Source organism: Rhipicephalus microplus, chromosome 7 (genome assembly GCF_043290135.1).
Source record: "Rhipicephalus microplus isolate Deutch F79 chromosome 7, USDA_Rmic, whole genome shotgun sequence".
Lineage (NCBI taxonomy): Eukaryota > Metazoa > Arthropoda > Arachnida > Ixodida > Ixodidae > Rhipicephalus > Rhipicephalus microplus.
This window is the reverse complement of record NC_134706.1, coordinates 133,666,346-133,679,649: the sequence shown is the minus strand read 5'-3', so window position 1 is coordinate 133,679,649 and position 13,304 is coordinate 133,666,346. Positions and strand designations below refer to the sequence as shown.

At 46.4% G+C, this 13,304-nt stretch overlaps 1 protein-coding gene across 1 annotated transcript in view; it reads left to right on the top strand.

The window, feature by feature from the left end:
• The window catches only part of LOC142767870 (lysosomal alpha-glucosidase-like), a 60,753-nt gene extending 54,837 nt beyond the window's left edge, over nucleotides 1-5,916 (top strand). The window contains exons 14-16 of the mRNA XM_075870118.1: nucleotides 1,271-1,326; nucleotides 4,330-4,464; nucleotides 5,811-5,916. Of these exons, the coding sequence (XP_075726233.1) occupies nucleotides 1,271-1,326; nucleotides 4,330-4,464; nucleotides 5,811-5,873 (254 nt within the window). The 3' untranslated portion in view covers nucleotides 5,874-5,916. The remainder of the gene's footprint in view (nucleotides 1-1,270; nucleotides 1,327-4,329; nucleotides 4,465-5,810) is intronic.
• The last annotated feature ends 7,388 nt before the right edge of the window (nucleotides 5,917-13,304 follow it).

Here is a 13,304-nt window from a genome sequence, read left to right as displayed (position 1 = left end):
GTGTAGAGGATGAAGGGATGCACAGATGGTGGAAGAAGGAGGAGGAAGCTTTCGGACGGCGCCGCACTACAAGCCTCGAGTATTAGATGCTCCGCATCTAAAACTTTTCCTGCTTTGAAAGTTGAGTGCTGGCCCGTTTTCTGCGGAGGAAATCGAAGTTAGAGACGAAGACTGTTGTTGACACACAAAGATGCCTAAATGATTCACATGGTTTAGAGCGTGGCTATCAAAATGAGCGCTGCGCTCTGGAACCTTTCACCGTTCAAGCAACACTCTCCTTTACTGGGTCACTTCATAACCGAGTGAATGAACACTACTGCGTATCTTATGGCTCTAAGGAATAGTTCCAAACATGGCGACGACGTTTTGTTACCGAGGCCAGCCAAAATACCCTGCACTTGTGGCATAGAAGATAATGAAACATAGATACAACGAATAAAGAAGTGTAAGAAAAGGTAAAACATCGTCTGCAACAGCAGTGTGCGCCACTGAATGGGGAAGTAGAAATGAAGAAGAATATCATGATTAGGTAAACATAAAAAGCAAAAAAATATAAGAGATCAAGAAAGAACTCATCGAAATACTTATGCATTCTCCTAAGACAACTCGCCGGCAAAAGTGGTCTTATTGTTCTGGTCAGTCGATGTACTCGATGATGTCATTTTAAGTGCAGGCAGCACGTTGCAACTTATACTGAGTGCGACTGTGCGTGGTTTCCTATTGATCTTTGGAACGGCGATGTTTTGAATGGTAGATAAGAGCCTAACGTACAAGAAGCTAAAGTTTCATTTACAGTGTCAATAAACACAAATAAATGTGATGTACTGTACTGTACTTTTTAACTTGTTTGGCTGCACCTAGGGCATGAAACTCGGTCCTGTTCCGAGGGTAGACTGTCAAAAAGCACCTTTCTAGGGTTTTCTGTTGATTACGTGGAAGCTCTGTAGAGTTTTCCTTATGACTCGTTTGAAGTGTCCGGATATTAGGTCTAAGTGAAATTAATAGGCTGCTGGCAATGGCAGATAAAACATTTCGTTTTTAATGGTACATTTTGTACGTAGATGGATATCTACATGAAATTATTTCATTCTATGAGTATCAAAATGAAAAGCGGACCTACTGATGTGCACTGCTCATATTCTTTTTCACTCATATTCTGTTTAACGAGTTAGTATTACAATCACCGGTGATTCTTATAATTCTAGCATATAAAAAAAAGCGAATGCATCTGACCGGGAGCCTGTAAAAGTTGTTTCACTTCTCCTTGCAGAACTGGAAGCCTTGGTTGCCAACAATTATTCTCTCTTCCACTTCTTCTACGTTAAGGTAAGATTTCTCGCACAAAGACAATAACTGCACCGTGATTAGGGTTGTTAGGTCTCAATTGGTTACGATACTTATGAGGAAAGCATAGGGAAAAGTTTTGGCTAGAACATATCCCCAAAGGTAACCCTGATTGTATGCGAAGCAGCAGAGGTGCGCGCGGCGTTGACCCGGTTGAAACGGGCGTCGATGCGGGTGCTGGAAGAACGGTTTGAAGCGAAACTCAGTGTAGCGTTAACTTGAGCAAACGTTTGTTTGAAACGCAAAGGCATGGAAGGTGGACTAGGTTTCGTGTAAGTTTCACTAAAACGTTTATCAAGACTTCGTAGTCGTCGTTTCTTCAGAGTCGAGACATTGTAGCTGGACCGGAGCAGGTGCGCGTTGCGCCGTGACTATCCCGGCCTTGTGATCGGTGACATGCACGCCGAGAGGTTCCTGCAGAAACGCGACGTCGAAGTCGGCAAAGACTGGATCGATGCAAGTACCCTTTATCGTGGTGGGCAGTTCCCGTTCCGCTGCTGACACGCACTTCTGCGAGTACATTTGAACAAGAGTGACGTCAGCACGCACCTGCGAGGGAAGCGTGCGAGGGTAGTGTGACGTCAACGCGCAGCTTGGCGTGACCTACTTGGCACCACTTCAACACCTGCGGCGAGGAGAACGCCAGCAAAGTGAGGGATTGGGCTAGTTGGTTTTTCAAGACTGAAAAAAAAAGTGCTAGAATTGCAGCGGAGAACGAAGTTTGAGGAAGACAAGATAAACTTCAATAAACTTCATAAACAAAAAGTTTGCGCTTGTACTGTTCGCTTCACTTCTTGTCTTCCCCCTAACTTCGTTCTCCGCAGCTACTGTAGCGCAATTTTTTCAGCCACAAGGAGAACGCGTTGCGGTGCATTCATACGGACGCACGTACGTACGTCGTTACACAAGTGAGTCAGAGAGCTGCTTCACATCTAAAATTATTGTTCGCCATCTCTCAAGCACTTCATTCGCCGCGCAGCTATACCTAATATGTGACTTGGTGGCGTGTTCTAGGCTTTGCAGCGAAGTGATCTATCGAAACAAGTCTCAGTTTACTTGGGGCGAAGCACCTCAAGACCGCGCTATGCCTCTTCGTCCGCAAACCGCCATCCGGTGTTAACAGCAGATGTATAGAAATCGAAATATCTGTGAACAACAAAAATGTTATAGAAAGGCTGTTAATAGAAACAAACAGAAGAAAAACCACAAAATAAAAACATCTACAGCATTAACAACATAAAAGCATGTGACAGAACAAAGATTACCGAAAACAAAATAAAAGACTGTTAACCAAACAAAATAGAGAAATACGATTCATCATCCTTCGCACAATGCTACGTCCTAGCATCAAAATTCACGACCTTGATATGTGTTAATTTTTTTTAATTGCATCAATGTCATGGGGAAGAGGAGGAAAGAAAGAAGGAAACGCCACAACAAGCACTGCTTTTTCAGCCTTCGCTGCATCATTGCGTAGCTGCGTCGATTCTTTTTTTTGTAAATATTTCGTCAGTTCTTTTGGACATTTCTGGCTAATGTTCCAGTTTTGCGCATTCATTTTGTGTTTTTCTCTAAACAGTGGGTCATGATGTTGCCCACGTGGTACCTGAAGGCTTTCAAAACCTAACCATCCTTTATGATAGCGTCAAAGTTTGGTCCGGTACAAATAAGAAAGGACAAATGAAAAACGAACGTTGCTCGTAGTGAATATGGCGTATTGCTACAAGCCATTACGTCATTCTCGTGGAGCGCCCGACATTACTTACTTCGAAAAAGCACATCGCGAAATCAGCCAGTGGACATTCTTGGAAACATTTCGGTGCGCACACTATAAACAAAAAGAAACGAAAGGGGCGAAGACAAACAGGGGTGAATTCGCGCCTGTTTGTCTTCTCACCTTTTGTTTTCCCGTCTATTGTGCGCACCGAAATGTTTCCAAGAATGTCCTCAAACGAATTCGCCCAACTGGTCATATTATTAGAGCCAGTGATTTTTGCTGTTTACTGGTGTTCCAAGGGGAGATATTGCCAAGTGTAAAAGTATAGCTTGATTATTACGTGCCGCAAGACCTCCGGAGCGGGGATGAAACGCCATTTCTGTTTTTATTTAAACTACTAGTCGGTGCTTACTGTTTCCCGACCCGAATTTAAGCTGTGCTCTGCTCGCCGCTTTCCTTCAATTGGTACCTGGGTTTGAATCTTGCCTCGCGGGGAAGTTTTTGCTCCTAGATTACAACTGCAACATTATTTCTTTGGTTGTACGTACTCGTGGCCTTCAGCTAGCCACCGTCACATTGCAGTCGTTTCTCGGCTGTGAAGAGGTGGATGCTTATGACAGAGTTTCCTAAAACTGACTAGGGTGGACATTGGCGCTGCGATCGTTCAACGAGTATGAAAATGATGGATACTACACACTTTTTTCCTTAGTATTCGTGTTTGTGGAATTCAAATGCACTTGTGGGTTTGTTTCTTGCCGTCTCTGTGGTGTGTTCCAAATAAAAGAATGTGCCGTTTCGAAATTCCGGACCTGATTTAAATTGATGAGCCCAAAAATATTTCACGCGAAGCGTTACTGCTAAACATTTGCTGACTGTCGTCTCAAAGAAGCTCCAAACCAAGCGACGCCAAAAGGAGCCGAAAGTATGAATTTTAGACAAGTTTTTGTAGTGCCTACCATTTGCATGCTCGCTGAAGCGTCTTGCGTTGCAGCTCCCCAGACACTATTTGTTTGGAAGCTCTGTGGATTATGGGAGCGTGGCGTAATGGGGGACGTAAGGGAACTTTCACTTTTCAGCTGAGGTTCTTAGACATGCACTTCGATATGCTGGTATTTTTTTTTCACGTCACTCTCATAAAAGTGTCGAATCGAACCCGCGTTCTTGCGCTCAGCTGCGCAACAGATAGTCACAAACCTAATGTGGTTGTTAGGTGACAGTATGAAGCATCAGTTTTGTTAACTGTTATGACACCCACTAACGTCTTGCAGGGAGCGCTAACCGGTCACTGCAGCCCGTGCGCGGTCAAGACGTCGTTGTCCTGCATCACTTTGTACGGCCTCAAGCGACGGCCATCAGTCGTGGAGATCAACGGACGCCTGCTTCCTTTCAACACCACCGACAGGGTGAGCACGCACCTTTTGCACTCTTATCGGGTGCGAGTGCCGAGTGAAAATCTCATTCCTAAAGCACTTCGGTCGTTAATCTACTCCCGTTTCTCTGAAGGCTCGAAAAAGCTTGTCAGAAAATATGACACATAGTAAATCTGTGCTTCTGGTTCAAGCTACGTGATATTAAATATATATAATATCGGAGCATAATGTAGCCAAGGTAAGAACCAATTGACTTTCAGAACAATCCATCAGAATTGTTTCAATGAGTTCATTGAAAGAACAGGTGCTTTTCTTGCGAGCAGCTACGATTGTTGCGGCATGGTAGAGCATTCCTAAACCACACGCCTATTTTGGAGTGGCCTCTGAGATCTCCTGGTGCAACGTGATGAAACGCAAGGTTACCTTTTTTTAAACGCCACAAGGGGAGAGCTGCACCTAACTGCGTCAAATTTTGACAATGTTATTTCAAGGAACTCGACACCCTTCTGCAGCAAACATTTCACAGTTATACCTTAATTTGTGTGTTATGTGAAAATTATTCTTACTCCGGTTGCAATTCAATATGTTGTTACCTGATGTAATCGCGCTCGGCTCTGGCATAAACAGAATAACATTTAAGGTTTCAAATATGGCTAGCACTCGCTTTTTGTTATGTGTATTGCAAGTAAAGAAAAAGTGAGGTTTTCGCCTGGCTCGCGCAAAGTGGCACGACGAATAACTCGTCGAAGATGTTGGTGTTTTAGGAAAGTTGTTGTATGCAAGAGTGCTCCGCAAAGTAAAGATAAACGCAGACGCATTTGATACGAAGGATGTTAAACTTAATCCTTCGTCAGTTTATCCTGCTCTTTCACAACCACTAGCATACCAATTTGGCAAAAATAAGTGTAGTTCGCGATTCTATGCAATGATTCAGCTCGAGAATACCGTCCTGTCAGTGCCACAACCAGACACCGAATTCAAATGTAGGGTCGGCTTTTTTTTATGTGTGGGTATACAATGCACGCTGACCAAGCTTCAGTGTTTTCTAAGGGAAAGTTCTTCGCTATGGAACTCGGCCGAACATGTGGCAACCTGACATGCGTGGACACAGCTCGAAAATTGCTGCCACGAGTGTGCCCATATATAAAGTTCCTCCACGCCGCCGCAACCGCAAGTGACGCTGCATGCATGTAAATCCCCTTCTCTTCCGCTGAGAAAAAGAATGTATCTTTCGTACGTAATTCAAAGGAAATTCATCTGCCGTAGGTGTGTTTGTGCCCTCAGAACAAACGAATGCTTGATCATTTCGCTTGAGCATTGCGTTATTGGCCGTGGTAGTGCGTTATATTTTTTCGTTTATTTCTTTTTGTTCCATGCAGTTGCTGATCGCAAAAGGCGTGAACCACGACGCTACTTCGCCGTTTTTGATTACTGTATCTTAGAGAGCATGTTTCGAACCAAATAAAGCAACACGATTTTGCGGGATCGACCTTTCGTCTCCCTTTTCTTTGATTTATTATATTAAAAAAAAACTCTCGAGGTCCTGTGGGACGCGCTCTAGCACGCAGTGAGAAACTTCCACGCTGGGACCTCCAGGCCAATCCTGTGGGTTGCTTCGTGGACCTGCTGGACAGCCCCAGCCTGTTGAATGGACTAGATTTCTTTTATTGTTTATATAGCCTAAGGAGAACAGTCGCAATGGTGGCGACCTTATGAAGCACTGACAGGAGAGCTATTCTAGGAGTTACCATTTCATGAACACGTCCATATCTGCCTGACGTTGTCGGAGCATGTTTTGTTTTGTTTTGTTTTGTTTTGTTTTTGTCGCCTATAGATCTTGGCTCATACCCTCAAGAGAGATGGTCCACACTGTGCCTTATAACGTCAGGCGTAGCGAATGACAGGCGTAGCGAAAACATGGTTTTTTAATCATGAAACGGACATTACGGACTGGACACGTTTCAAGCAGCAGCTTCGCCAAATTTTCGGCACCCCGGTAGTTCGTTCAGCTCTCGCGAAGAAGACACTGGATGCTCGCAAGCAACAATGCGGTGAGTCTTACACATTGTTATAGAGGATGTCCTTGCTCTCTGTCACCGTTTCAGCACGTCTATGTCTGAATCAGAGAGAGTTCCTCATCTATTGAAAGAGATCAGCATGGTCACGTTCAATGCCTTGGTCATACAAAACCCGACCACAGTCGCTGACGTTGTTGCCACGTGCCAACGCCTAGAGGAACTTGAGTCCCAACGGTTACCCCCAGACAGCGCTGAAAACACCACCCCGACTGATGCCTCATTGCGTGCCATGATCCGGGCGATCATACGGGAAGAGCTACAATCTTTCGGCCTCTCAATGACACCGAGTCCACCTCCCCCGTCCAAAACTGTTTTGCGCGACGTTATCAAAGAGGAGTTGGCGTCCATGACCGGGCCAGCGTATGTAGACTCTCCAGTACCTCGACTCCAGCCGACGTACGCACAAGTCCTCGCTGGCTCACCACCCATTGTACAACCGATTCCTGCACACTCGATGCCTGTCCCACTGGCTTCGTTAACTCCGAGTGCGCCTAGCCAGCCCTTTCACCCACCATGGCGGCCGCCTCGTCCGATCTGTTATTACTGCGGCTATCGGGGCCACATTGCACGTGTCTGTCGGAAGCGTCAGCAGGACGAGCGTCGTGGATTCGACACCTACGGACGGGATGATGGGACAAGCTGGTACGCTTTCCAACGTCGTCCTCATGATCCGCCGCTACGTCGCTCACCGTCCCCAACTGCGACATCTGAGTCAACCACTTCATACCGCTCTACTAGACGCCGCTCACCCTCACCTCTCCGCCGCTCCACGTCTCCATTGCGACCTGTCTCGCAATTCACCATCCAACGCCCGGAAAACTAACCTCTGCAGCTTTTGGAGGAAAAGCTGCATCGAACGAAAAGACAGAAATTCCTCCAGTGCGTCCATACAATACGATATCTGTTTAATTAGAAGGTGTGTACGTGGATGCTTTTATAGACACTGGTGCTTGTTTGTCTGTGATTGATCGTTCCTTGTGCTCACGTCTGCGAAAAGTCACCACCCCTTATGAAGGACCTACACTGCTCGCTGCTCAAGGGGACGCCATTAGACCTGCCGCTATGTTCACCGCTCGCGTTTTTATAGCTGGTATTCTTCATTTTGTGCAATTTGCTGTGCTGAGTTCGTGTGCCCACCAGCTTATATTAGGCTGGGATTTTCAGTCTACGGCGAACGCTTCCATCTGCTGTCGAGAAAATGTTGTTCACATGATGGAAACTGACTATGCCCTGTATGCGGATGACAAGCCCGTTCGCTTGCTCGCTGCTGAAGATACCGAGCTACCACCTCGTCATCAGCGAATAGTTACCATCACTCCTAATGTGATCGACTCTGGTGACGTGTTTGTCCAGCCATCTGCACGCTGCCTCGCAAGAGGTATAGCCCATGCTTCAGGTTTAGTGCGGTTCCACAATGGCTCCGGACTTCTCTACGCTACAAACCAGACGTCTGAGAAAATTCTCATTCCTAAAGGCACCACAATGGCTTCTGTTACTGAATCCCAACCTGTCTCTGTTGTCCCGTTTATGCCAGCGTGTTCTGACCTTCCTTCTATTGGACGTTCAACAAGCGTTTCTGTTCTTGCTGCGACTATTAGTCCAGAACTGACCTCTTCACAAACAGATGAGTTGCTTGCCTTGCTACAAAAGCACAGGAGATTGTTTGATGCCCATTCTTCTTCTCTGGGACAGACGTCAATTATTAGGCATCGTATCCAGACCGATGGCACTTCCATCGTATGCCGTCGACCATATTGCGTCTCTTCGTCCGAGCGTGAGGTCATCGAACAAAATGTAGCCGATATGCTGCAACGGAACATTATACGTCCCTCCGCGAGTCCTTGGTCATCCCCTGTTGTTTTAGTAAGGAAAAAAGATGGCTCCGTGCGATTTTGCGCGGACTACAGAGCACTTAATAAGATTACCCACAAGGATGTTTACCCCATGCCGCGCATAGACGATGCTTTGGATTCACTGCAAGGTGCCGAGTACTTCTCAAGCCTAGACCTCCGTTCAGGTTACTGGCAAATACCCATGCACGAGGATGACAAAGAAAAGACAGCGTTTTCAACACCAGATGGGCTGTACGAATTTAACGTCATGCCATTCGGCCTTTGCGATGCTCCAGCAACATTCGAGCGGATGATTGACACAGTTTTACGAGGCTTGAAATGGAAGACTTGCTTGTGCTAATTAGACTATATCGTTATTTTCTCGTCAACTTTCCCTCAGCACTTGCAACGACTGGACGAAGTTCTTACGTGCCTTGCAAACGCAGGCCTTCAGCTGAACACCAAGAAGGGCCGTTTCGCGAGAAAGACGATTGAAGTGTTAGGCCACATCGTAAGCAAGGATGGTATTCGTCCCCATCCAGACAACATTTCCGCTGTCCAACACTTCCCACGTCCTGAAAAAGCCAAAGATTTGCACAGTTTCCTCAGCCTCGCTTCTTATTTTCACCGATTCATTCGAGACTTCGCCTCAATAGCTTCACCATTGCACAAATTGCTCGGATCAGGCGTCGCCTTTGTATGGTCTCCTGAATGTGAAGCGGCGTTTGCCCAACTGAAGTGTGCACTAACATCCGAACCAGTCCTCTGCCATTTCGACGAAACCGCGCCTACGCTCCTGCATACAGACGCTAGTGGTCGAGGCATTGGTGGAATTCTTCTACAGTGAGACAAATCTTCACGTGAGAAAGTCGTCGCATACGCGAGCCGTGCACTGACCCCTGCCGAAAATAATTATACCATCGCCGAACGGGAGTGCCTAGCAGTCGTATGGTCAATACAAAAGTTTCGACCTTATCTCCACTGCCACCACTTTACTGTGGTTACGGTCCATCACGCCTTGTGCTGGCTCTTGACAATCAAGAACTTGTCCGGCCGCCTTGGCCGCTGGATTCTTCGCTTACAAGAATACGACTTCACGATTACATACAAGTCGGGAAACAAACATCAAGACGTCGACGCACTTTCGCGTTGCCCGCTCTCTTCGGAGCCACTTAACAAACCCGCCACTGCCGCACTCGAGAAGCTTTCGGCCGTCTCTTCCCTACATGTTTCGTCATTAGCTACTGTGGACCCAACTTCTCCAAGCGAGTGTGGTTTGTTCTTATCTCACCAACGTGCTGGCCCTTACTGTCACCGCATCATGGACCATCTTGACGGGACTTGCCGGCCCCCTAACGCCTGTCTTCGCCGACAGCTGACGCAATTCAAGCTCAACAACCACGTCCTGTACCGTCATATCTACCACCCTGATGGTCAACGCTGGGTGCCCGTTCTACCTCGCTCTCTTCGGGCTCAAGTCCTCAAGACATATCACGAAGACATGTCTGCTGGACACATGGGCTTCCAGAAAACGTATGACCGCATAAGATGTCACTACTACCGGCCGGGCTTGTCCACCTGTGTCGCGAAGTACGTTGCCTCATGCGCCCTTTGTCAGCGTTGCAAGCTACCTACATCAACTCAAAGTGAACAATTACAACCGCTCCCGTGTCCCCTGCAACCATTCGAGGTAGTTGGCGTTGACCTGTATGGTCCGCTTCCTATGACTGTCACGGGCAATCGATGGATAGTGACAGCTGTCAACCACCTGACCCGCTACGCCGAAACGGCTCCCGTGCCTTCTGCAGCAGCTTCGGAAGTGGCTGACTTCATCCTTCGAGCAATAATCCTTCGACACGGAGCTCCTCGTGTAATCCTGAGTGACCGTGGAAGAGTATTTCTTACAGAACTCGTCGAAGAAGTGCTCAAGGCATCCGGCACTACACACAAAACAAGCTCCAGTTACCATCCTCAGACGAACGGCCTGACAGAGCGCTTTCATCCTACACTGTCAGATATGATAGCGATGTATATCGAACCCGATCACAGAAGCTGGGACACCATTTTGCCATTTGTCACTTTTGCGTATAATACCTCTGTACAGCGCACAACCGGTTACTCGCCATTCTACCTCGTCCACGGTCGCTTCCCCTTTTCTTTCCTCGATGTTTCGTTCTTCTCTGCGCCTGTCAAACCATGTTCATCTTCAAGTGAAGAATACGTGTCTCATCTACTTCATTGCCGCCAGCTGGCTCGCGTCAACACTGAAGCCAAACAACAGGATCGCAAGCCTGAATATGATGCCTCTCATCGTGCCGTGTCCTTCAGCCCTGGCGACGAAGTGCTCCTTCTTACACCCATTCGCACACCCGGCCTGTGCGAGAAGTTTCAATTAGGTTTTATTGGCCCCTGCACTGTCTTGGAGCAAACGTCTCCTGTGAATTATCGCGTGGTACCCGTTCTTCTTCCGACGGACCGCCGCTACAGGGCAGCAGAAATAGTCCACGGATCCCGCATGAAGCCTTTCATACGGCGTTCCTCTTCACTTTAAACTGCGGCCAAGAACTGCGGTCAGGATGACCGCTTTCACGTAGGGGGAAAGTTAGTGTAGCCATTCATTAAGCACATCTACTATCTCTACACATGTTCATCATCATGAGTGGTCGTCATCTTCATCTGCTGTGGGGACTTGGCTTACCTGAGTTCTGTGCCTTGGGTGTGGTCGCTTCATCGTGCCTTCTGGGCCTAATGAAGATCGCCTTCACCGTTACATCACATTATTATTATTATTATTATTATTATTATTATTATTATTATTATTATTATTATTATTATTATGAGAAAGGTTTTTCTTGTGTTTGATGCCACCCCAAGCATCGTCTATACTGGCTTGATGCGTATGCTTAGGGTTTCGTACGGTAATGGAGGAGCTATTTCAGCAACGTGCGTTTTCCCCCATTCTCCATTTTGCAAAAAGAATAATTAACCAATTGTGAGTAGTGGAGGCTGCCCTAATTTTGTGCCACATGCGTTTGAAATTTGCGAACTGCAAACACTTTTGGCATCTATCTATCTATCTATCTATCTATCTATCTATCTATCTATCTATCTATCTATCTATCTATCTATCTATCTATCTATCTTCTGTTCACGCGCTATAACCATCGTCAGCGAAAATGCCTTGAGCTTCATGGAATCTCGCCGTGGATGCCAGATTTCTTCGCTGTCTCAAGAATTGTGTTCTTGATGGCCTTTTTTATTGAGTGGCTCGACTGAATTAGGAAAACCCGATGTAAGCACTCGCCTGCAGGTTTTTGGAAGAGAGACGAGAATTGTACTCCGATGCTCTTGCCGTTGAAAAAAGTCACGCCCCCCCCCCCTTTTTTTTGAGGGTGGAATCATTCCCAGAATTTGGGAACATCTGTACGTTGCGCCCTCTTTCAGCAGTAGCAATGGCATTGCGCCATAACTGATAGAAAATAGACGAAAAAAAGTCATATATTTTGAAATAAGCTAGTAATCAAAATAGACTCCGGCGGCTATACAGCAGAGAAGTGCTAAAACATTTTAGTGAGATTTCAGTATAACCCTTCAAAATGTGTGGCTTTCTAGGAAAATTGAACACCACCTATTGGAAATTCATGGGCCCTCATTATTAACTATTAAACACTCTGGGAAGTCGTCCTGTTTGCAGTACGGCATTGTAACTTTGTCAAAATTTTCGAATAAGTCTCTGTTCAATAGAACCGGCATCCGTTTTTGATCACTACTTTTTTTGCCAGATATAATTTTTTTCGCCTCTTCCCCCTCAGTTACGGGAGGAGCCGCTGTTGCCGACGCTAGATGGAGCTAAGTGCAAATACAGGAGGTCACACTAGAGATGACAGATAAATACAAATGTCTGGCCGTATATATAAGCAGTGGGACCGAGTACTACCTAAGGGAACACGAAATACGCGTGACGACTAATACCCCTGTCACACGGCCATCACCAAACTCTGTTGAACACCGTCAACGTAAATCACCCCTAGGGGGTTCGACGGAGAAGGAGTTGTGGCAGTGTCACACGGCAATGACAAGGTTGTAACAGTTGCCGCGAGGGGGCTCAGCTGGCGCTGTTTGATTTTCGGGAAAGTATTCTAATTTCATCCCTATTGATTTTTTGTGAATCCTCGTTATGCGGATTTTACAAAAAAGCACTATTAGGTAGGTATGCGACTAACAAACCATTAAAATAATTTCAAATAAAAACGCATTTGCTAAATGTAGCAATGCTGCTAGTGACGCTGGCCACATTGTGCTTTTAGTTGTTTTGTTGCCTGTGTACATGCCCGGTAAGAAATTTCTTATGCTTCCTTGCCTCGTTAGCGCACCTTTTGTGTTCTTCAGCCATGAGTGACACAGCGGACGACGTGAAGAAGTGGTACGATATTTCGCTGGTAATGACGTTGATCGGCTGACGCCGGCCAGCCCGACTCGCGAGGCACGGTGTGCGTAGGGCATCGGTGTTGAGAGTAATACCTGTGTCACACGGGTGCGCAAAAAGTCTTTTAAGTAAGCGGTCTTTTACGAAGTTGAAAGACTTTTAACAAAGAGGTGTTTGCGGCGCAGACACACGGCAGCAACGATCTCCTTTTAGTGTTTTCGTTCGAAGACGCTAGCGAAAGCGTGGCGCTAGCAGTTAAAAGAGAAGCAATGAAAATTAAACGATGTATCACGATGTACAAAAGACTTGTTGCACTGCTCGTTTCTTCAAATAAATTTAGGAATAAGAGATGAATAAACACCAATGTGAATGTTTTTTGCACTAGATAAGGAAGCATTCCCATAACTAGCAACGTGCACAAGTCCGTCTGGCACCACTGTGCTTTTATTTACCATATTTGTTTTTCGCTGCTCTCGACTGCTCTCGACACGTTATGGGCGACCGTACGGGAGAAAAAGCGAGGATCGCAAGCCTCAA